The following is a 23,418-nucleotide window of genomic DNA, read 5'->3' as shown; positions in this document are numbered from 1 at the left end:
TAATTGTGCTATAGAAAAATTGCGATGTGATAAGTATTTTAATAAACATGAAAATTGTATAGAAAAATATAATAGAATTTATTTTCAAATAAAATAAAAAATTATCTTTAAATAACGAATATTTCATTTTTCTTTAATATAAATATAATTTAATTTTAAATCTCTTTAGTATGAAAAAAAATATGATTTTAAGTATGCTTGATGTAAAATGTAAAATCGATTGATCGATATTGCAAGGATTGCTTGCTTAGTCGTAAATTGTAACTAATTTCAGAGCTGTTGTGAACAATGGCGACGTTTCAACGAAAGTGACATTCTGACGAACAAATGTGTTTTCACACTTTAACATTAATCTTCTTTTGTAGATATTAATTACGCTCATTAGCTGCTAAATCAGCAGAAATCCGTGTTTTAGAATGGCTTTGAACGCTAACGCGTTATCCAGTGACATAAGCCGAAGAAATCCACAAGATGAATATGAACTCATTCAGAGGATAGGCAGCGGAACGTACGGAGATGTTTACAAGGTTCGTGGATTTGTATATTTTTATATATTCATATTTAAATGCATTGTATTTACAAACAATTCGATTTTTTTTATAGGCCAAAAGACTTTCCACGAATGATCTTGCTGCAATTAAGGTTATCAAATTGGAACCAGGTATGTTCTTCTCAGTTTTTCCGCCTTTTTTTACAAATTTTCCAAGTTTTTATTCATTAAAGATTTTATAGAATATAATAACTTACATGAATATAAATAATAATTTATATGTTTAATTTATTTTGTATGATTTAGAAAAATTAATTGTTAAATTTCAAATTGTTTTTTATATAGCATTTTGCAATTAAATTATAATTAGGCAAATAATTATTATCTATATCGTTTTTTCGCTTTTTCTCTTTCATATTTATATCTTTTTTCATTAAAATATATTTTAAAAACATTTGCATGTTTATATATTTAAGTTTCATCATAAAAAGTTAGAAATATATTAATATATTCTTTTATTAATTATTAAAATATTATATTTGTTTAAGATTATTTATTTATGCATATAATTAAAACAAAATAAATACATTACATGGTTTCTTTGATTTATTATCATTTAAAAATATATTAAAGCAAATTCAATGTAAATTCTATATTCAAATAATTTAATAAATATTTTTATTAATGAATGTTATAAAATTATAGAATATAAATACATTTTTATATAATATCATGCATTATTTAAATGTTTTAGGAGATGATTTTGCAATAATTCAACAAGAAATTTTAATGATGAAAGATTGCAGACATCCTAATATTATTGCCTATTATGGAAGTTATTTGAGAAGAGATAAATTATGGATTTGTATGGAATATTGTGGAGGTGGTTCTTTGCAAGATATATATCACAGTAAGTTTTTTTATTAATATTTTTTTATGATGCATTAATTTACATAATTAATATTCAAATTAGATATTTATGATAAAAATTACTTATTCTTATGATATATTGCAATATTAAAAATATATCATAACATAATAAATATTTTAATAATGTTATAGTAACTGGACCTTTGTCAGAAATACAAATAGCATACATGTGCCGAGAAACACTTTTGGGATTGGCTTATTTGCATAGTATGGGAAAAATGCATCGTGATATTAAAGGTGCCAATATATTATTGACTGAAGCTGGTGATGTCAAGTTAGCTGATTTTGGTGTATCGGCACAAATTACTGCAACTATTAATAAAAGGAAGAGTTTTATTGGTACTCCTTATTGGATGGCACCTGAGGTATCCTGATTTGATTGAATAATTTTATGAAAATGTTTTAGAAATTTACATTTTAATTCAAATTTGCAGGTTGCAGCTGTAGAAAGAAAGGGTGGTTATAATCAACTTTGTGATATTTGGGCATGTGGAATTACTGCAATAGAATTAGCTGAATTGCAACCACCTATGTTTGATTTACATCCCATGAGAGCACTTTTTCTTATGTCCAAGTCCGGATTTAAACCACCTACGTTAAAAGATCGCGACAAATGGAGTCCAACATTCCATAATTTTGTAAAAATTGCTTTAACTAAAAATCCTAAAAAAAGACCAACTGCTGAAAAATTATTACAGGTTATTATTTTTCTTTAATCAATAGATAATGTATGAATATTGAAATAAATCAAAATTAGATGGAAAATATTTTAAATAAAAACTTTCATTTCAGCATACATTTTTTCAAGGAGAAATGAATAAACGTTTAGCTCTAGAATTATTGCAAAAAGTATCGAATCCTAGTCATATGTTCACTGAATTAGAAGCAGATGAAGATGGAGCTGTACCTAATGTTCCACAGAGGATAGCATCGCGTCATACTGCAAGACCTAGACCAAAAAGTCCTATACCACAATTAGATAGTGATGGTAAAAAGCTTGATGGCAATGATATATATATTTTTTTTCTTATAAATATAAATTATATATATTACAGATCAAATTAATTTTGATGGAACATTGCAAAGAGACGTGATTTCTCCATCTGTAGATACTAATCCATCATGGGATATTATGGATATTATGAATAATGTCAAGGTAATTTATATTTATCATGAAAATATTTTTTTACATATAATATTTAAAATAGCATTATATATTTAATTATTCAGTCAGTTCATAACTGCGATGTTCATCCAGATTGTGGTATTGGCACAGCATTTGAAGATGTACAAGAAAAGTAAGTATATTTGAAATAAATATATTTAATCATATAAGTAAAGAAATATATTATTCTGGAAAAATGAGAGAGGGAATGCTTTGAGATCTTTCTGCTAATATAATAATTGCTGTTTTGCTCAGAATTTTCTTTCATCTTTTAAGTATTAATTATTAATTATTATCTGTAAGATTCTATAAATTTTAATTTTATTATATACTTCAGAATTATGTACAACAAAACAGCAATTTTGGTCTAACAAACATCAAGCTGCATATGGCACGTCTGCTTCTGCTTTGCATATAATGCATTAATTATTGAAAACAGCAAAAAATAAAAGTGAATTTGAAAATTTAAATATGCTTCTTCAGATTCAATTTATAATAATTTGATTTATTTTTAAAAAATATTTTTTCAAGAAAATTATAGCAATTTTTGCTATAATTAACAAATAATGTAATTTTTTTTATATAATTTACATTCTTTATGCAATATAAAAAATTAAGAAAAATTATAAAAAAATTACAATTCTAGTTGCTTTAAATAATAATTTTGTCATTAATGTCATTGTATAGTTTTCCTAGACATGACATAGTTTATTTTTGTATCAGTCCTGTTGGCGCGAACGTTACAACAGATAATAGAGAGTCGCGTCGAAGCAAAACAGGCACAGAGATATTTCATATGAGTTTAAGGTAATAAAATGCAGGTAGTTTGGTGTGAACACATGCGGTTTTGAATCGAGATTCAGTGAAATTTAACATTATTATTACTTTCATTGAATATGTTAAATATGTACAAAAAAATGGAATGAATTTTTTTTATTTAATTTAAAAAATGTATTTTATTTTTCTAAAATAGATATGCATGTCATTTTAATTACTAATTGATATAGAACATGAAAAAATTTAAGAATTTAAAGCATGAAGCTAGTGATTAGTGACATTTTTTCTTTATATTTTTTATTTTTTTTTTATAGTTATTATAGTTTATATATATAACATTAAATATATATACATATATATATATATTTATATTTGATTATACTTTAATAAATAATTAATTTTTTTAAATAATATATATTACAAAATATGCATGATAATCGATATAAAATTTAAATACTGCATGTTTAGAATGAAAGTTAAAAGGTCCTGATGTATATACTAATCCTATTGTGCGTAAGTATTATTATCACATTTGTATTTTATTCTAATATGCAAATCTTTTTGCCTTGTTAAATTTATTTTTATATTTTTATTTAAAATATTTTTTGAAAATCATAATATTTTGTATATATTTTTCATTAGTATCTTATGCATTTGTTAATTTTAATAGAATAATACGATTTAATAAGAAATAATAAAATTTGTATCAGATGTGACATATATTATACAGTATATTTTATCTAAATTTAATAAATTTAATTATTAAATCGTAATTTTTTTAATTAGTATGATATTTCAAAATAGTAATTACTTTATCTTTTTATATTTATATCTGATTTTTATTCAAATTTCATGGCTCATTTCAATTTTCATAGCTTTAATTTCTCTGATCAGTTTGTAATTTTAATAATTTCTCCCAACAGGAGTCTATTGCAGTACATTGATGAGGAGTTGTTGCTAAGGTATTGGCAGGTAACCCTTTTCCCTTGCACCTTGCACCTTGCACATATATTTCCTTATGCCTTGCATTAAAATTATTTAGTTTTTACTGCAGCTTCATGCTAATTTATTAATCTATTTTCTAATATTCTTAACATATTTTTTTGCATTTTTATTTAAAACATTCAAATTAATTAAAGCTTCTTTTGCATTATGTATTTTCTTTGATTTATTTTATTAGCTACTTTTTATTTATATATTCTATGATATTTTTAATAAATATTAATAGTCAAAATTTATATGTAAATAATGTAATTTTGGAGTTCATACTTTTGAAGTATAACTTTTTAGTCATAAATATTTTTAGTACTTTTTATTGCATGTAATTTTTTTTTGTAGTACAAGTTTTAAACTGTTAACCAGGTGGTGGAAATTTATGTATCTGTTGTAGAGATTATTATCAATTTTTAATACATATTCAAATTATATTTTTGTGATTTAATAATGGTAAGAAAACTGTGATAGATGAAATGATATCAATATGGTAATATTATTATATGAAATCATATAATAATTAATATTTAAGTAATGTTATAATAATTATTTGATTGAAAAAATTATCCTTACATTCCTTAAAATGAATGAATTATTTTATATATAAAACAATTAATTATAAAATACATTGACAAAAAAATTTCGCAGGATTAATAATAAAAATTAATAATAAAACAAAAAAATGTGTTTTATAGTATATGATTATAGTTTCATATGTGCAGGGGGAATGCAATGTCGATGGTTGGTGGGCATTGCGACCAGCTATATTCCCTGCAGTAAGTAAATGATAAAATAATAGTAGGTTGTTTAATCTTTTGGTTGTAGATGCAATGATTATTTCTGTTACTTTTGGCTGAAAGTAACACATGCCTTTTATTCAGAATAAATAATTTTAATAAATATTTAAAAATATTTAAATCTTACTTCAAATAATAATTCTTTTTAATATATTTTTTTATTAATAATTAAATAAGATGATAAATATTTATGCTAAAAAAATTATGGAAAATTAGACATTCTGATATAAAAATTCATATAGTTTAAGTATTTAGTTTTTAAATATTAATATCTTAAAATTTTTTTTAAAATTTATTTATTAATAAATATTGGATTAATATATATACAATTATGTACTATATTTCATTTTTTCTAAACACCACCTTTTATAAAATATTTTATGCTCTTCCAAGAGAGGGAACACTTTAAAATTTAAATATTAAACAATATGATAATAAATGCTTTAAAACTATAAAATATAAAAATTTTATATATATTGATTTTATCTATTATAATTCTTTAATCTTCTAACATTTTTTTGCATTTTGTCAATTTTATAAATGATGCTATATTTTTTTTAATTCTTGACTAATTGTTATTGTTATTAATAACTTATTTTCTGATTATTATTTAAAAATTATTTAATCTACTAACACCTGTAGCACTTGTTTTTAAAAGAAGAAAATTTCTAATATATTTTTCCTGATATATAATATTTCTTAACACTTGGTGGTCTATTTATTTTTTTCCAGAGCTACACTTCCACTTGGAGAATCATCAAATGATTGTGAAGTGCATGGCGCATATTACAATATATCAGGTAAATATATATTTTTATAGTTTATTTTTTATAATTTTTTATTAAACTTTATATCATACAAGATTTTATATTTATTTTTGTTAATTATTTCTTATAAATTTAAAAAATTAAAGATCAATCAAATTAAAATGATAATTGCATTAATTTACAAATTCAAAATCAATGTAGCTTGACATCATTTCAGATTTAGAAATACCGAAAGATTCTAAATTATTAAAACAATAATATATAAAAATTAAATTTGATTAGGATCACAAGCAAGTCCAAGGCGTCATAGTTCTGTAGATGAATTATATGGTTTAGTAAACAGCACTCAGTCTTTGGCTGCTATAAATGGACAACGTCAACGATCTCTTTCGGATAGTGGTCCTAGAGATGAATCTCCTCAATCAAATGGTAGGACCATATCAATTTTTAAACTAAAATATTATATAAATTAAAATTAATTTTTATTAATTAAAAACAATTAATATAATGTGAATAAATAATATAATGCATAAAAAATTTTTCCTAGGTCAAAATGAGATGTCAGGCGAAGGAGATCGAGAAGGTATGAGTCCAGATTTATTATCCGATACTCCTCCTGTTCCTCCGAGAAGAAGGGATAGAAAACGTCATACACCTCCTAGACCTATCAGCAATGGACTGCCACCAACACCTAAGGTTCATATGGGAGCATGTTTTTCGAAAGTTAGTACGATTTATGTATTTTCATTTTATTTCAATTAATTGAAGAATTATTAATATTAATAATATTAGTCAAAATAAAATTGAAATTTTTAAATAAATTTTTATATATAGGTATTTAATGGTTGTCCGTTAAGAATACATTGTACTGCAAGTTGGATTCATCCAGATACAAGGGATCAGCATTTATTAATTGCAGCAGAAGAAGGAATTTATAATTTAAATTTAAATGAACTTCATGAAACTGCAATAGATCAATTATATCCAAGACGAACTATTTGGATGTATGTCATTAAAGATGTTCTCATGTCCTTATCTGGTAAGAAATTAAGTATTAAATTGTTTTATTATTTAAATATTATATATTTCTTAATTATTATATATATAGTATTAATTTTAAATTTTAGGAAAAACTCCTCAATTATATAGACATGATTTATTAGCAATGCAAAGCAAACAAACCCATAGGTTTTCATTGCACATGAATAAAATACCTGAAAGATTAGTCCCTAGAAAATTTGCCCTAACTACAAAAGTACCAGACACAAAAGGTTGTACTAAATGCTGTGTAGGAAGAAATCCATATAATGGGTAAGTAAATAAGTTTTATATTTTTCTGTACATTATTAATAAAAATTTTTAAACTACAATATTTAATGCAGATATAAATATTTATGTGGTGCAATGCCAACTGGAATATTTTTAATGCAATGGTATGATCCTCTTAATAAATTCATGTTGTTAAAGCATTTTGATTGTACATTACCAACACCACTAAATGTATTTGAAATTATTATTACACCTGAAATGGAATATCCAATGGTGTGTGTATCTGTGAAACAACCATATCAACAAAATAAATTAAAGTTGGATTTAATCAATATGAATTCAGGGGCAAGTTGGTTTCACAGTGATGAATTGGAAGATATGGATGGTTCTGGTATCTTTTTTTTTTATTTTACTTTCATCTTGCATTAAATAAATTGATTAAATATTTCTATTATTTTTTTCTTAATTTAAAAATTTATATTTTTATAGCTACTGTGATACCAAGAAGAGAAAATCTTCATGTTATCAATGTTACACAATTAGAAAAAAATGCAATATTAGTCTGTTATGATAGTAAGTATAAAAAAATCTTTATAATATTCTTTGATAATCTATTATACTTCTATCTATTATAATCTATTTATATTTCTATTTTAGATGTAGTAAAAGTGGTAACATTGCAAGGAAAGCCTAGATCAAGCAGAAAGCATATGTCAGAATTACATTTTAATTTTCAAATTGAATCCATTAGTAAGATCATTTAAAACAAGTAACATAGTTTATTTTGTTGTAATATTAAAATAAATATTATTATAATCATTTTCTTTGGTTTTAGTTTGTTTACCAGATAGTGTGCTAGCATTCCATAAACATGGTATGCAAGGTAGAAGTTTCAAAAACGGTGAAGTTACACAAGAAATCAGTGATCCGAGTAGAACATACAGATTACTTGGATCAGATAAGTATGTATTTTTGTATATGTACTTAAATAATTTTAAGATATTAAAAAATAAAATGTTTATAAATTACAATTTACAAATTTACAAATATAAAAATTAAACATTTGAAAATAAAAAAAGATTTTGATTTTTTTTTTTTAACAGAGTTGTGATGTTGGAGAGCCATTTAGTTCAATCAGGTACACTGACTGAATCCGAAGGCGCGGATTTATATATACTTGCTGGACACGAAGCCAGTTATTAAGCTATCTTCCAACTGTAAATGTGCAGACATAATGTGTCACGAGTGATTTGTGATTCCAATGACTGCATATAAAGTAAAATATGACTGAGAGGCAGTGGTCGATGTTGGTAAGAGAATTGCTATTAACCTGTTTTAAAGAGCATATGGATGAAACCAACATAATATCAACATATATATGTATACACACACATACGTCATTTGTCACTGTTCTCTATATAGTTATTGCTGCATAGACTGGTTATTTGCCGAGAAAAAACTTTTTAATGAAGATATAGAATTAATGATCTTCGAAGTCTGAAAATGAAGATCATGATGGAACAGATTAAGAAGAAGCATGATATATTTAAAATAATACGTGAATTCGCCTAAATGCCTGACAAAATAAAACTTATACTAATTTTCTTAAAAAACATCTATATTGTTATAAAATTAATATTTTCTCGGCATTCTTTATAATAGTAAATGTCTAGTAATCAGTAAATCTAAAATTTGATTTTTAACAATTTTTTCCATTTTTTAATTCAACTTTTTACATTTACGGGTTTTAAACAACTAGAGAACTATTCATATATAACAATATTTACTTATAGATATATGGATACTTATATTTTTAGAATAATTTTTAGATAATATAAAAGATCTTTACAATATGGGAAATAAATTAATTGTATCAACATAAGCTTTTTGTCTAAACTTTATACAAGTTATAGAAAATATTGGCCAAAGATAGTTTAAGTAGATTAATATATTTGAAACGAAGACAACGATTTAAATACAAATTAATTATCAAAAATATATCTATCAAATGGCATTCCCAATATATTTTTCTTGTATGAATAAAAAACGAAAAGAAAAGAAATGTAAAATTAAAATATGTATACTCAATATAACGTATATCCTGTTCTTTTGTATATGTTTTATTTTGGTAGGCATTGGGCTCTTACATCAAAGTTACTTTAATAAGACATTGCGTTCATCAGTGTCTCTAATTTTGGATGATTGTACTATAAATACACAGTATAAATTTGTAAAGTAGTTTATGATGGCAATCATAAATTATTTATTTTATAAAATATGTATGAAAAATCTTAGCTATTAATTCATACAAAACAATCATTTTTAGTAGATTCATAAATTTTTAACTATATGCACCATGGAATGCTTTATGTTTATAATATTAATTAGCAAATCTAATATTGATAATATTGATTGGAAGTTTAAAAAACGATTAAGGTAAAAATTCCTCTCCATAATTTTTTCTTAAAAATATGTGGCTTTGATGGATATATATTATAAATATCCAAAACAATTTCTTCATATTGTACATGAATTCAAATTTTAGGAGCACAATATGTCTATATATAGTATATATTTGAATTTCAATGAAATATACTAGCATCTTACTTCTTCAAGATAATGATATTAAGTGCATTTTGTGTGATGGCTATCAAGACTGGGAGAAATGTGATATTTCTCGTTTGTGAAAGACTTTTTAATGTGAACTGTATTCAGGAGGAAGAGTGCTGGATGAAATAGAGCTTATGGAACGCAAATATTACGCTAAGTATTTTTGCTTTTTTAAATTAATTTTCGTTTAAAATTTGAGATTTATTTAATCTAAAATAAACAATATAATATTTTATGATTAATTAATTGATATCATTAATTAACAATTAATGTTAGTATCAATTGATACTATGTGATATACTATTATAATTTCGTTACAGAGAATAACGTCCGTATCTTTAATTAACAATTGTGCCTAAAAACTTTAGAAATTTATTATTATTATTTATTTATAGTTTTTCTTTTATTTACATTATGTTAACAATACTTATTTCAAACTTTTTTGGAATAAAACGACCAATTTAAATATATCTTTTATGAATGTAAAAGTTTACATCTTTGCATGCTATGAATAATATAAAATAAAAGATATATTAGAATTTAAATGAAAGAAAAATTTTTAGTTTAAATCGTTATAATAATATATTATCCTTTCAAAATTTAATTACTTTTAAAATATTGCATGTTAAATATTAATAAGATATAAAAAAGAGAATAAAATTAAGCTAAACTAAATAAAAAAAAATTAATTTAAAAATTGCAATTTACAAGTTGAAAATAATAGGAAATAAATTTCTTTAAATATTATTTTAAAATGTAGTTCTTATTAAAATGAAATTTATAAAAAAAATGGTCAGTTATTAATATTAAAATTAATAAAATTTACAGAGAATTAATAGAAACAATGGATAATGTTTCAAAATGAAAGTTTTAGTAATTATTATTCAAAATTTAACTAATTAAAGTTAAAGTATTAAAGAAAATAAATTATAAATACTTTTTTACATAGTTTAAATTTTATTAGAATAGATAGTATTCGTATTATTACACAGTAATATTAATTAAATATTGATTAATATAATTTGGCCAAGTATGATAATGAAATATAACTTATAGCAATTAATAATTGAATTATTAATATCAAGTGAAATTAAATATGTTAAAAATATTTGAATTCAACTATGAATTCAGTGCGCTTTAGATATTATCATTTAGTAAATTTACAAATATCTGGCACTTTTCCATCCATTATTGATATGTCTATAGCTTGCAAACCAAAGTTATTGATTTGCAGTGGCAAGTATGAAATGTAAATTGAAATAAGAAGGATTGAGAGAGTAAAATTATCTTGGAAATGTTGAAATATTTTGGTATTTTATATGAAGATTTGCTGTGTAAATAGGTAGGATTACTAAAGAAAGTATTATGCTATGAAAAATTTGCTATAATAGTAACATTATAGTAAATAATATCTGACTGCTTATTATTTGTGGTAAATAATTATATAAATATTTTATCTATTGCTAATAGCATAAGTGGTGTAATTAAACTTTTATTACAATTTATTTTTTTTATTAGAAAAATTTTTTATTACAAGTTTAATTATTTTATTTATTAAATGCTTCTTTTTAGCAATCATCAGATTTTTAATTTAAATATTTTTTAGCAAGCAAAGAGACATTACAGTATTTTATTTTAATACAAAATAAAATATTATATGGTTACTACTAAATATATACCACTTATGTTAAAGCAAAATTAAAGACTTAACATTAATGATTTATTAATGATTATGAAGATAAATTTATTCTTAACTAAAAAATATTTTATGCTGAATATTTTAAATGATAAAGAATAGACATGATAATGTGTTCACAATATGTCCAAGATAGTTCACTTTATCATTTTAAATATCACTCTTGTCTTGTGTATTACTTTTAGATATCAATTTCTATATATTTGTTCAATGTTTCATTCCAAAAAGTGAACTAGAATTTATTTGTTTATCTTATCTTATGTGCATGTGAGCAAACAAAGTGATAATTAATTAGTTTAAGTCCTATTATTAAATGCATTAATTAAATACATTTGCTGAATTAATGATTCTTAAAGCATTAAGAGCATTCTTAAGCATTCTTAAAGTAATGCTAGTAAGTTTTTTAAAAGAATATATACAGATATAGCTTTTTAAAGACAAGAGAGATGTTTCTTCAGGGAATAAAATTAAGCAGATCCATATATCAGTATATTTACTCGTTTTTGTCAGCAATTTAGTATGCAATTACAATCAGTGCTTGAGCAATCAAATGTGAAATGTTTAATCAAATTATATAACAACATAATTAGAGAAGTCTAATAAGATGTTGTTTATATGAATTGATAGTTCTTGTACAGGAATGGTATGTAAAGCAATGTCTTCCTTATATTGCTATGTTAAGCATATACCATTAGAAGATATTGAGTGCTCGCAATGTGGGCATTTGAAAGAAATTGTTTTGTATTATTTATCAATTTTAATTTTACTAATTATTTAATATATTCAATTTTGTTTATTATATTACTCAAGTTATTAATTTACTTTTCATTTTTATTATTCAAAATATAAATATAGAAATATTAGAGAAATCTTTTACATATATTATATAGGATGTTAATGTATTCATGGGATATCTTTGGAAAATTTCTAAAATCTTAAATGGATAGATTCTAGAGATTAAAACAAATGCAAATTTGGTATACGAAAATGTTAATTAAAACTTATTGATTAAATTATTGATTAAATTAAACAATTAAAGTTTATGTAAAGAAGATGGAAATGTGAATTATTTCATTTCATCTTCATTATACTTTTTAGTTTCGTCTCGCTTCATCTAATGCGAACTTAAATTGTTTATAATTTAATAAATAAAAGCTTAATCGACATTTGTATATTAATTTTTATATTTGTATTATTCTCTAAAATAATTGTTCAAAATATCACAAAAAAATATTAACATCTTATATACTATACAAGCATTTACAAAATCAATACTGTTTGTAAAAAATTATTTTAGAAAATTATTTAAATTGTTTTAATTGTACAGTATATTTTATTTTCTGTATACATATAATCAATATTTTCCAATTTTTTAAAAATAAGTTTCGGGTAAATGTACAATGGTGTGATATAGATTACTAGAACTAATGAAAGATAAAAATTCTATATGCTTTCAATGCATTCAAAATAGATATATTTGAATGTTATGTATGAAAACATTTTTAATGTTTTATACACATATGTTCTTTTAATAATTTTTGTCGAAAGTGTAAAAATTTATAACAAAAATTGAATGTTTATTTCGATAAGTCGTAAATAATGATACTGCAACGTTACCTGGCAAATTTTTCTATTATTATGAAGACAATAATTTCATTCATGACATAAAAGTGCAAAATGCATACACTGGAAAAGTGCAAGAATGTTTATGCTAACTTCTGAACAATGGAAAAGAGTAAGAGAAAAAAAAATAATTATATAAATACTCAATGACAGACCAACTATTAGAAAATATAAATTTAGGAAAACAAAAACAGAAAAACTCAGAAGTATATTACATGCAAATTTTACATATCCATATTCTACTTATGACCATAAAATTTTAAATAGATTTTTCAAGAATATTTTGTTGAATGTACTGCATAGCTGAAGATATTTAATTTTTATTAAATCTTCCTGTATATGTATGCTATGTACATATAAAATTAAAATTGTTGGTTTCATAAAAAAAATTTATATTTTGTATAGGTATTAATATTTTTTATGTAACCAACAATATTTTTGTTTAATTCACATATAATATAGATATATTCTATAGCAGTAGGACAAATAGTACGATAACATGTACCTGTCCATATTGACCAGATTAATGACTTTGCCTCTATTAATGAATAAAGAATATAAAATTATCTGAAAGTATTACAGTATTATATTTACAGAAATATAAAAAGTAAATATTTTTGTTTTATATTTTGTAATACTTTTAGATCTTATATTCTATATAATTTTATTCTTATTTTTTTTAATAACAATAATATTATGATATCCCGAGAGTGATACTGATGAAATTGTAGTATTTATTTATTATTTATTATATTTTTCCTTAATTAAGAATATCTTAAGAATTCTTTTAATTTTAATTTAACTTTTCATTATTTTTATTATTTTTTTATTTTATTTCTTTCAAAATTAAGTAGTTCTGATTTAATAAAAATATAGTTAATATAGAATTACTCTCAGGATTCATAAATTATGAATTTTCACAGGTGCTGTTCTATTATCAAGTTACAAAAGTTGATTCGGTTTTCTGTTCAGCTATGTATTATGTTTTTCATTAAAAAATATATGTAAATATGTAAACCAAAATTGGAATATTTTAAGAGGCAAATTCTTGTTGTAAAAATGATGATACGACTTAGAAAAAAATGAGACAAAGAAAAGGAAATGCGTGAAAAAGAGAGGTATATATAAATATAAATATATATATATTTAATAAAAAATGTCCTTCGAAGAAAAAATATAAGTTCAAAGAAATATAAGAATTAGCGTAAACAACGATATTGAAATTTCGTTAGTTTGTGCTATTTCATAAGAGAGAAGAAAAAGGAAACTATAATTATCAATACTCTCAATAATATGTTATTAACCAAAGTTTTAGTTATGAATAGAAACAACAATGAAAATATTCTTACGAATGGAATTATAAAAAAAAATGTATTATTATCATATAAATAAATTCTAGTTTTAGAGAGTTTCTCGATGAGATGTTGTATAGAACAAAAGAAATAAAGTAACTCATTAAAGTTTTTGTTATTTGCAACAATGTTTTTCATACTCCTTATAAAAAATACTTTCTAGCATCTTAATATTTTATGAAATTTTTTGAAAACTTGCACAAGACTATGATGTTCATATTTTAAATCCTTTTTTATATTATTTAATTGAATTATGAAAAGTAATTTTGATTGGAAAACATTGATAGCATAATATTTTAATGAAGCGAAAGTTACACAAAGTTTCTATTACTTACATCAATGTTGTTTTGTAATCTTGTTTGTTTTCTCTATATTGTCATTAATAATAACGAAATTTATATATTTTATTTAAAAATGCGTAGTAGATGGCATTATAGCATATTAAATATAAACAAACAAAATAGAAGAAATTTTTTAAATTATGGAGCACTTGAATAACATTGATTTCAGTACTTACTATATAATGATTTTGTTATTAAAAATTAAAAAAAAAATGAACAATGAGAAATGATTTTTATGTCAAAAGGATCATAATAATAAAATATTTTTTTTTCTTAATATGTTTATATAAATGTAATTATTATATTTCTGTACAACATCGATCGCAGAAACTTTGTAAACAAAATAAATCTTAATTTATTCTTTATATTTATATATGCAGGAACTAATGGAGATTTGAAAAAAAAGATTTTTAATTGAAAATAATAATCAATTAATGTATTATATAGTTGTATATAATGTGTATAATGAACGATCTTATTTTTCAGTTTATTAAATTTTTCATTTTTTAATTAATTTTTTAATTTTTCTTTTCTTCTTTTTTGTATACATGCAGTATTGCAGAAACTAATTTATGAATATAATGTATAATTTACTCTTGTATTTGTAAACATGACTAGCCGAAGTATCTTGTAAATAGACATTTCTCGTAATAAAACCTACCTGAAGTAATATTTACATCCTTTATATTTACATCAATGAAGATCTAAACCTTTGATTTATATTTTTGAATTAAATTTAATTTTAATAATTTTTTTATATTTCTATTGAAAAAGAATAACAAAAGAAAACAAAAATTGATAATAATTAAATTGATTGATTATTTAGATATTAGTTTTTTAAATAGTGTTAAATTACAAATAAATCACAAACTCATTTTATATCATATTATTTTATTATTGTCTAATCTTGTTAAATATACGATAGATTCCTTTTTGTTTTAAAAAAGAAATGTAATAACGATATTTAACTTGTTAGGTTCTACGAATAAATAAAAGATAACATTTTTTTTAACGAAATTATTATTGAAAAATAAAATAATGTTGAAATCCTAACAAGTTAATGCAAGTACATTAACGATTGAAATGTTCAGTCGATATGTACATACATATATCGATTTATAAACCTGACTGACGACATTGAAATATAAAAATTTATTATTCTTTTTTTTCCTTTTTTCTTTTTTTCTTTTTTTTTTCCTTTTTTTTTGAAAAAATTTATAACAATACAGGGCGGCGATCATTTTTTAATTAATTCTTGATCATAATCATTCATATCGTAAACATCTTTTTTTATTAAAAAAAAATAAATTTTATTTAAATATTTAATAATTATTAGATCGTTAATTCTTTTTTCCTTGCGTGAAGATTTTAATTTTAACAATTTTTTTTTCAATTATCCTGTATTATTAATATGAAATTTATATATAACACAGATTATTACGACATACGATAATTGAAAATTGGTTATAATGTTTTGTATAATTTTTTTATCACTAATTTACGAAATATAAGAAATTATTCGGCAGTATCTGTTTCAATGTTGTACGATATACAAGTGCGCTTCAACACTAGAACTTCATATTTACGCGAGAAATAATTTATTCAAGGCACGAATAGTAATACATTTTGATGAACTTAAATGTAATATTACATAATAATTTTGATCAAATATAAACGTTAAAAAAAAAATTCTCAAATTAATTTATTATATATATATTTTTTTCCATTGAAATATTTAACATTTTTTATTAATGTTATTCTTTATACAATATCTTGCTTTTATTATTTATTTTCAATCTTTTTTTTTTTTCTTCTATTGTACTAATACAATATAATCTCAAAGATTGTACTTTGCAGATCACTCAAAAATAAACCTTCATAGTTCGTGATTATGCAAACGAATATTATTAATCTGAATAATAACTATTTAATCCTTTCGAATATATATTTCTAAAAAATTGTTAATTATCATATTTTTCTATCACGCATATTTTTTTTTCATTAAGTATGCAAATTAAGTTCTAAAATCTACAATGGGATTCATTAATTTCAAAAGGATTAAGAACATTAACAAACGTGAAATTCCCGTGTTCAAAGCTTCAGTTACAAGATTTGTACATTTTCATTGGCATTAAATTATGTTTCAATGTGACCTTGTAACTGATCCACTATTTTTTTTACCCAGCCAGCTTGGCTTTGTCCCGCCGATACATCGTCTTTCTCCTCACCACAGTTCTGTGCGCAATTATTTTGTAAACTATTTTTAGAACAATACATTCCATTTTCAGATACACAAGACTTCTCCAAAACTTTACAGTCCAATTCTTGCTGTCCTTTCAAGAAAACAGATTTCACTTTCAAATATTCAGGTTTTTGAGCTATATTAGGTTTATACTTTGTTAATGCAACATTGTTTCCTGTAGGATTTATAGTTGTAATCGATTCTGTTCTTTTTTTCGCTGGAACAGGTGGTGCCAGCTTATTCTTGAATGGCGCACAATCCTCAAAAGGTTGACCTGAAAGTGGCCTAGCCACCAGAACTTCTTCGATATCGCTAAATATTGCACTATCCCGGAACGCGTCATCAACGTCTGCATCCACATAGTTCTCAATCGTCTCGAATGATTTTTCATAAAAGCTATCCGTTTCACTTTCTCGATTTTCTATACTTTCTTCATCTTCCTTTTTTTCTTCTTTAGCTTGAGATTGACTATTCATTAACTGACGCTTGCTTTCGAAAAATAATAAAGCTGGATCCGCATAATCAGACTGAGCAATTCGAGCACCCAGACTCGAACTTCCTTGCTTATAATACAATGAAGGTATTCTTAAATCTGAATTTCCCTTTGCTGTACATCCCACAAACTCCTCTACATCTGAAGAAGATTCTCTTGATTGCTTCATCTTGCTTTTCTTCTTTAACTTACCTGTACTTAAAGAACGAAAGTATTTGGTCCTTTCTAATTCTTCATTACACTCTAAAGTCTCTGTACTCATAGTATTTCTTAGACCCTGAAGACGATTTCCAGCTTTAGAAAGGACATTTTTAAATATAGTGCTCCCACTATTGTTCGCTCTATAGATTTTGTGATCAGGATGTATATTTGTAATTGTAGAAGATATATGGATCTCCGAATAAGCGTCTGTTAACGTATCATCCAAAGAACAAAAGAAGGTTGATGTAGAAGTTGAAACAGAAGTCGGAAATTTAGCGATTCTTCCTTCTGGTTGGCATGTAGCAGCGTATCTTTCCATATCTTCTAAATTAATTTCTGCTGGTTTATCTGAAGCTATAGTAAATGGTCTCTCGCTCATAGGTTTACCATCCCTTTGTAGAAAGCGTGATTTTGTTACATTCTGATTGGTATTAGGATGGATTTGGAAACTACGTGGAAGAGAACCGCATTTTTGAGGCGAAACTGGTAATCCTTCACATAATTTGGTTAACCAAACTGCTGGACGTGTTGGACTATCATTTCCATCCAAGTCTTTTTCTTCTTGTAGAACTTCCCACACATGCTGTAAATTGTCATAATTTCCAAAACCTTTAGATTGTTCCTTATTAACTTCATTTGTATATTCATTATTTTCCGTTTTATCTTTATCATTTTCTACAATTTGAACTTCAATCTCTTTCGGAACTTGAGCTGTTGATGATTGAATAATTGCTTCTTCCTTCGTCGAATTTGAATTGTCTCTTATTCTAAGCGCAGTCTTGATAATTTTACTTTCCGTTACAATACTTTGTTTTTTAAATGCTTTCGAAATACTTTGTTTCTCAAACAATGCTTTCTTCTCTTGTACAAAATTGATCTTATTTTTCGAATTACTATCCACCGATTTATTATTTTCAGTTTTATTTAGATTATCATATAGCAATTGCAGACTAGATTGATGGTCACGAGTTAAAGATAATGAGTTCCAAGTATTGTTCGTTTTAACAAAACGTTCTCGATGGCCTGTTCGAATACGCGATATCCTATTATTAATTGAATTATGTGCAATATAGTTTGTGTTTTCTGAATCACTTTCAGTAGATGCATCAGTCGATTCATCAGAAATATGTTTATTAAAACGTTGCTGTTGTCTGACATTAATTATACTGTTCGTTCGTTGTTTCTCAAGAAGTTTTTGAAATTCTTGATTTTGCATCAGAATATGGCCAACTATTTCCTTAACTGTTTGAGTCTGTTGTTCATTATTGTCTTTGGTTTCGGATGATAAAGAGTTTGCATGCTTGTCGTTTTCAATAATCGCGCACTCGGTTTCAACTGTGGCTGATTCTGTATCACCTGTATCCTCTTTTTGTTCTTCATCAGATTGATTAAGACATACGTAAGATTGAAAGCCTGGTTCTGATTTCCTTCTCCAACCAGTAAAGCGATCCTGAACAAAATATATGTGTTTTGTCTTAGTTATTATTTCTATATTTGATAAAGAAAAATAAAATAACTTTTTTTTGAAGTTTTTATAAATTTAAATACCTTAACTTTTGATCCGCGTCCATCTGAACCTTTAAATCCTTCTCTAGAATCATTGATGCTAGAATCTTCGTTTTGATTTTTTCGTGACGATGCTGGAGAATCCTATTTAAAATAAGAATTAAATTAAATATAACGAAAAAAATGAATATATAAGAAATATTTGGAACTATTTTTACCTCATTTGTAGTCTCAGATTTTCTGCCATTCTTTTTAAATTTCTGCTTCAGTCCTGTTTCAGATCTTCGTCTCTCTTTTTCCTGTTTCCGTTTTTCTAAATATTCTGGTGCAGAATACTGCTTTTTCGTCAATCCTCTATCTACCAAAGCCTCTTCTAAATGATAACAATTTTATCATTACACATTTTATAAATAATATTGATTATAAGATATTATTGAATTATTTAGATATAATATTGATTATAAGATATTATTGAATTATTTAACACGTAAACGTACCTTCTGGTTGCGTCTGGCCAAGCTGTAAAACCAACTGTCTCGCATGCGAAGGTATAACCGCATTATAATTTTCTAAAATCACCCTTTTTATTTGGAAAGTCCATTCTTTCTTTTGTTCCAAATTTCGTGCCTGATAAAAATAAATATATTATATTTAACTGAAAAAATAATAATTTATAATCATATAATCATATAAATATTATCTTACTTGTAAAGTATATTGCAATCTAGGATTATTGAAAGGAATTACGTGAAAACTAAGTGATTCGCCTGGTATGCTTTCAATAAGCATTAAATTTGAACACTGTAAATATAAAATTAAATATAATATATATAAAATACAAAACATTAATAAAATAATTTTATATATTATATAAAAAAAATAGAATATTACCATAATATGAGCTTTATAGACTAGAAGCCCATCTTCTTTCTTTTTAGTGAGCAGAAGCATGCGATCAAATAAGAAAACGTGTCTAGGAGCTTTTGCCCCTCGCATTCTGAATCTTCCTTCCGCTACCAACTCTCCACTAGTAGTTAAGTCTGGACCAGGCCAGCCATACAAAAGGGACTGAATTTCTTGAACACGCACTGCATGCTCGTGTCTTCGTTTCATTGCGTTTATATGCTTTGCAATATCAGTCATGGCAGCTAAAGCCGCTTCAATCGCTTTGCTACCTTCAGTCTTATTTTCTCTTACTTCACAGTCTGCTGCATATTCTTTTGATAAGTTCTGTGAATGATCAAATGTTGAATTTTTATTCATTCATGTCATTTCAGATTAAAGATTCTCAATTTTTTATAAATATATATCACCAAAATCAAAAATTTCGATTCCACTATCTTATATCATTAAAATATAGAAATATAATTTGTAATTATTAATTATATTATTTATAATAATATCGTTTTTTAATTTTAGTATATTTAAAATACAGTTCTCTAATAGTTATCGTTAAAAATAATTATTATATATTAAAAAAGTAATTTTATTATACAATTGAAAAAAATGAATATTTATACTTTTACTAATCATCCAAAGTAGTATGTAATACATATTTGGATTATTTGAAGTTATTCTAAATTAAAAAAAAGAAAATGAATTTTTTGATCAAATACATTGTATAAATTATTTACATATTATTCAATTGTCTATTTCTGTATTGTCATTTGAGAATCTTTGATCTAGAGACAAAATTGAAGATATAATTTACCTCCAGAAGTAAGTGATACTTGAGAATCCTCTGAACAGGTGTCAAAAGGAATGATCCAAGAGGTAATGCATGTTTTAGTGCAGCTTGTCTTTCTTGAAATGCGCATGCAGTTTTTTCTTGACTCATTAGATCGGTCAGAACGGAAACTGTGCTAAAATAAATTGTAATATTAAGCTATGGACAGAATGAATTAAATTTTATTAAATTCAATCCAATAATTTTATTGTTAAATTTTACCTTGGATAATTGGTACAGTACTCTGTATACACTTTAAATCCTGATTTGTGCTTTATGAATGTATTAGCCACACTAACTGGATCTAGACCACATTCCTCTATTTCTTTCAGGAACTCTCTGAAATAAAATCAAATATAGATAGTAACATAATGTAAATTTAGAATTTATTAAAATATTTGATTAAAAATTAATAATAATATTTAATTAATTAATTTACCTGTTAAACTCAAAAATATCCTCAATATTACTAAATAAGTTATTCAGCTGTGTTTGATCCATAAACGATGCCGAATCATTTCTCCAAAATATAAGGTAACCCTAATAAAATAAAATCAATAAATTAATATATTTCAATTAATTATGTTTTATGGCAATATTTACCTGGATAACTTGTCGTAGGTGTTCCACGTATATCGCTTCAGTATCGACTATCTCAAGGAGCACCCTTTCCATAGGATTCCTATGGGGATCGCAGTAACGTGGCCTATGGGATAGTGGACCCTCCTCTGCACTATTTCTTTTTTGATCACTGTCATCGTCTCCTATTCGACAATTTGTCTCTAATACTGTCACTACTCCACTATCTCCAGAACCTGTTCATTTTATCATTTATTTATTAAGATCATATTACAACAAATTAATTTAAATATATTTATCTTTATTATAGATTTTTATTTATTTCTGTTGAAATTTTTAAAAAAATTCTGTATAAATTACAAATATGTATACAATCAAATATTACAATGCACAATAAATATCCTAAAAATTAATTTAACTGATTAAGAAATTACTTAATTTATTTTCATTCACATCAAGATTAATATTTAAATAAGAATTTATCTTCGATACAACAGAAATAAAATTTACAAATATGATCTTATCTTTTTAAGCTGATTTTAATTAATATCAAATAAAAAAGAAAGTGAAAAAATTGATGAAATGATCACTTTCCCATGTAATATGCTATCAAATAATTTGTTCAATTCTTCAAATACATTTATTGCATTTATTTGCAATTCAGGTCAAGACAATGGTTATCCTTAACGATGACTACGAAATACCGACAGAGAAGTTTATTGCCACTGCTATTATTATTACTATCATTGCCGTTGATTATGCTACAATCGAAGGAGAAAGTCGAAGGCCTTCGAATCTCTTCCGACTAATACAAACAGATTTCTAAGATATTTTCCTAGCTTCTTAGATCTTAATATTTACTCATTTACTAGCCTATATTGTGAAACTTCAAAATGATTTTAGTAAAATAAGATTTAGAAGATAAAAACTATATTCAAAAAAAATCCAGAGATTCTAAAGAAAAATTAATTTATTGATTTTTTTTAATTAATATAAATATTTTTTTTTTTTAGGAAGAAAAATATAAAGAATAAATAGAAAAGTATATTTATGATAATACTCGAAAATATTTTAATGATGCAACATATTATCAATGAAGATAAAAATTATATCTTAATACTCAATTTAGAATTGATTGTTTTAAAAGCTGATGACAAACAAAGCTGATTACAAATCCTCACCAAAATCATCTCTGCATAATCTTAATCTTTAGTGCTCCCTAGAATCTCTTCAAACAAAACTTTCATCCAAAATCATTAATTTTCTCAATAACTTCATCAAACCACTTGGAACTCTCACCTTGCGAACTGGCGCAAGTGTCTGCCAGTGATTCAACCGATGCCAAATAAGGATTGATAGCGCATGTATTTCCCTGATTGCTGCATCCGCTGGAGGATGTACTGGACGCAACTGAGCTTCCAGACAACGGTCTTCCAGAGTTTCTGCACCGTCTGTTATACCTAAGTGGCGTCAGGTTATTGCTTTCGCGTCTGTAAGGCTTCTCCTCGACTTCCGTACACTCTTTTCTATCCTCTTGCCGATTGTTCTTCAATATCTGAAACGCGTCATTCTTTTTTTCAGGCGTAACATCATTGGATACGATAATGTCCACGGTGTCCTCTGGAGTTGGCTGTTCGGCCATAGCGTCATCCGATTGAGATTTGGACAATTCAGGATGGAATTGGCCGAATATAGAGCCTCTATGAGATACCAAACTCAAACGCTTCTGCAATGCCGCCGGTATGTTGCAGGCAGACGGAAGTACCACGTGATCGGTGTAGCCATTGCCCCGACGAGCTAACTCGTCGAACATCCCTAACAATTGGGGCACCAGGTCCGTGGTTGTTCCTAAAACATAAAG

General features: G+C 24.8%; 2 protein-coding genes across 14 annotated transcripts in view; one reads left to right on the top strand and one right to left on the bottom strand.

Annotated features, from left to right (window-relative positions):
* The first annotated feature begins 266 nt into the window (after positions 1-266).
* On the top strand, positions 267-23,274 carry LOC413334 (mitogen-activated protein kinase kinase kinase kinase 5). Of its 10 annotated transcripts, none has more exons than XR_003305007.1 (22): positions 417-527; positions 604-661; positions 1,245-1,400; positions 1,553-1,785; positions 1,855-2,118; positions 2,213-2,408; positions 2,476-2,576; positions 2,651-2,718; positions 3,309-3,392; positions 4,286-4,324; positions 5,078-5,131; positions 5,885-5,952; positions 6,202-6,348; positions 6,467-6,642; positions 6,754-6,958; positions 7,047-7,230; positions 7,302-7,579; positions 7,678-7,761; positions 7,846-7,938; positions 8,024-8,150; positions 8,292-8,498; positions 23,139-23,274. XR_003305007.1 is itself a non-coding variant. In XM_006558808.3 (21 exons), the coding sequence occupies exons 1-21, from the start codon at positions 417-419 to the stop codon at positions 8,389-8,391; spliced, it is 2,826 nt and encodes a 941-aa protein (XP_006558871.1). In that variant the 5' UTR covers positions 267-416; the 3' UTR covers positions 8,392-9,803. The 10 variants fall into 10 exon arrangements, 7 of the variants coding, with proteins under 7 accessions (XP_006558871.1, XP_006558874.1, XP_006558872.1 ...); XR_001703676.2 differs by lacking the exon at positions 23,139-23,274 and adding an exon at positions 14,041-15,482; XR_408075.3 differs by lacking the exon at positions 23,139-23,274 and adding an exon at positions 8,611-9,803.
* Positions 16,564-23,418, bottom strand: part of LOC413248 — a 55,009-nt gene continuing 48,154 nt past the window's right edge. For all 4 annotated transcript variants that reach the window (XM_026441717.1, XM_026441719.1, XM_026441718.1 and 1 more), the window contains 11 exons: positions 22,857-23,405; positions 21,582-21,793; positions 21,418-21,518; positions 21,201-21,317; positions 20,964-21,114; positions 20,144-20,482; positions 19,958-20,053; positions 19,750-19,879; positions 19,471-19,625; positions 19,295-19,396; positions 16,564-19,196 (listed from right to left, as the gene is read on the bottom strand). In XM_026441717.1, the coding sequence (XP_026297502.1) occupies positions 16,947-19,196; positions 19,295-19,396; positions 19,471-19,625; positions 19,750-19,879; positions 19,958-20,053; positions 20,144-20,482; positions 20,964-21,114; positions 21,201-21,317; positions 21,418-21,518; positions 21,582-21,793; positions 22,857-23,405 (4,202 nt within the window). In that variant the 3' untranslated portion in view covers positions 16,564-16,946. The remainder of the gene's footprint in view (positions 19,197-19,294; positions 19,397-19,470; positions 19,626-19,749; positions 19,880-19,957; positions 20,054-20,143; positions 20,483-20,963; positions 21,115-21,200; positions 21,318-21,417; positions 21,519-21,581; positions 21,794-22,856; positions 23,406-23,418) is intronic.

This window comes from Apis mellifera, linkage group LG7 (assembly GCF_003254395.2).
Source record: "Apis mellifera strain DH4 linkage group LG7, Amel_HAv3.1, whole genome shotgun sequence".
Classification (NCBI taxonomy): domain Eukaryota; kingdom Metazoa; phylum Arthropoda; class Insecta; order Hymenoptera; family Apidae; genus Apis; species Apis mellifera.
Note: the sequence above shows the minus strand (reverse complement) of the source record. Positions and strands in the feature narration are given on the sequence as shown.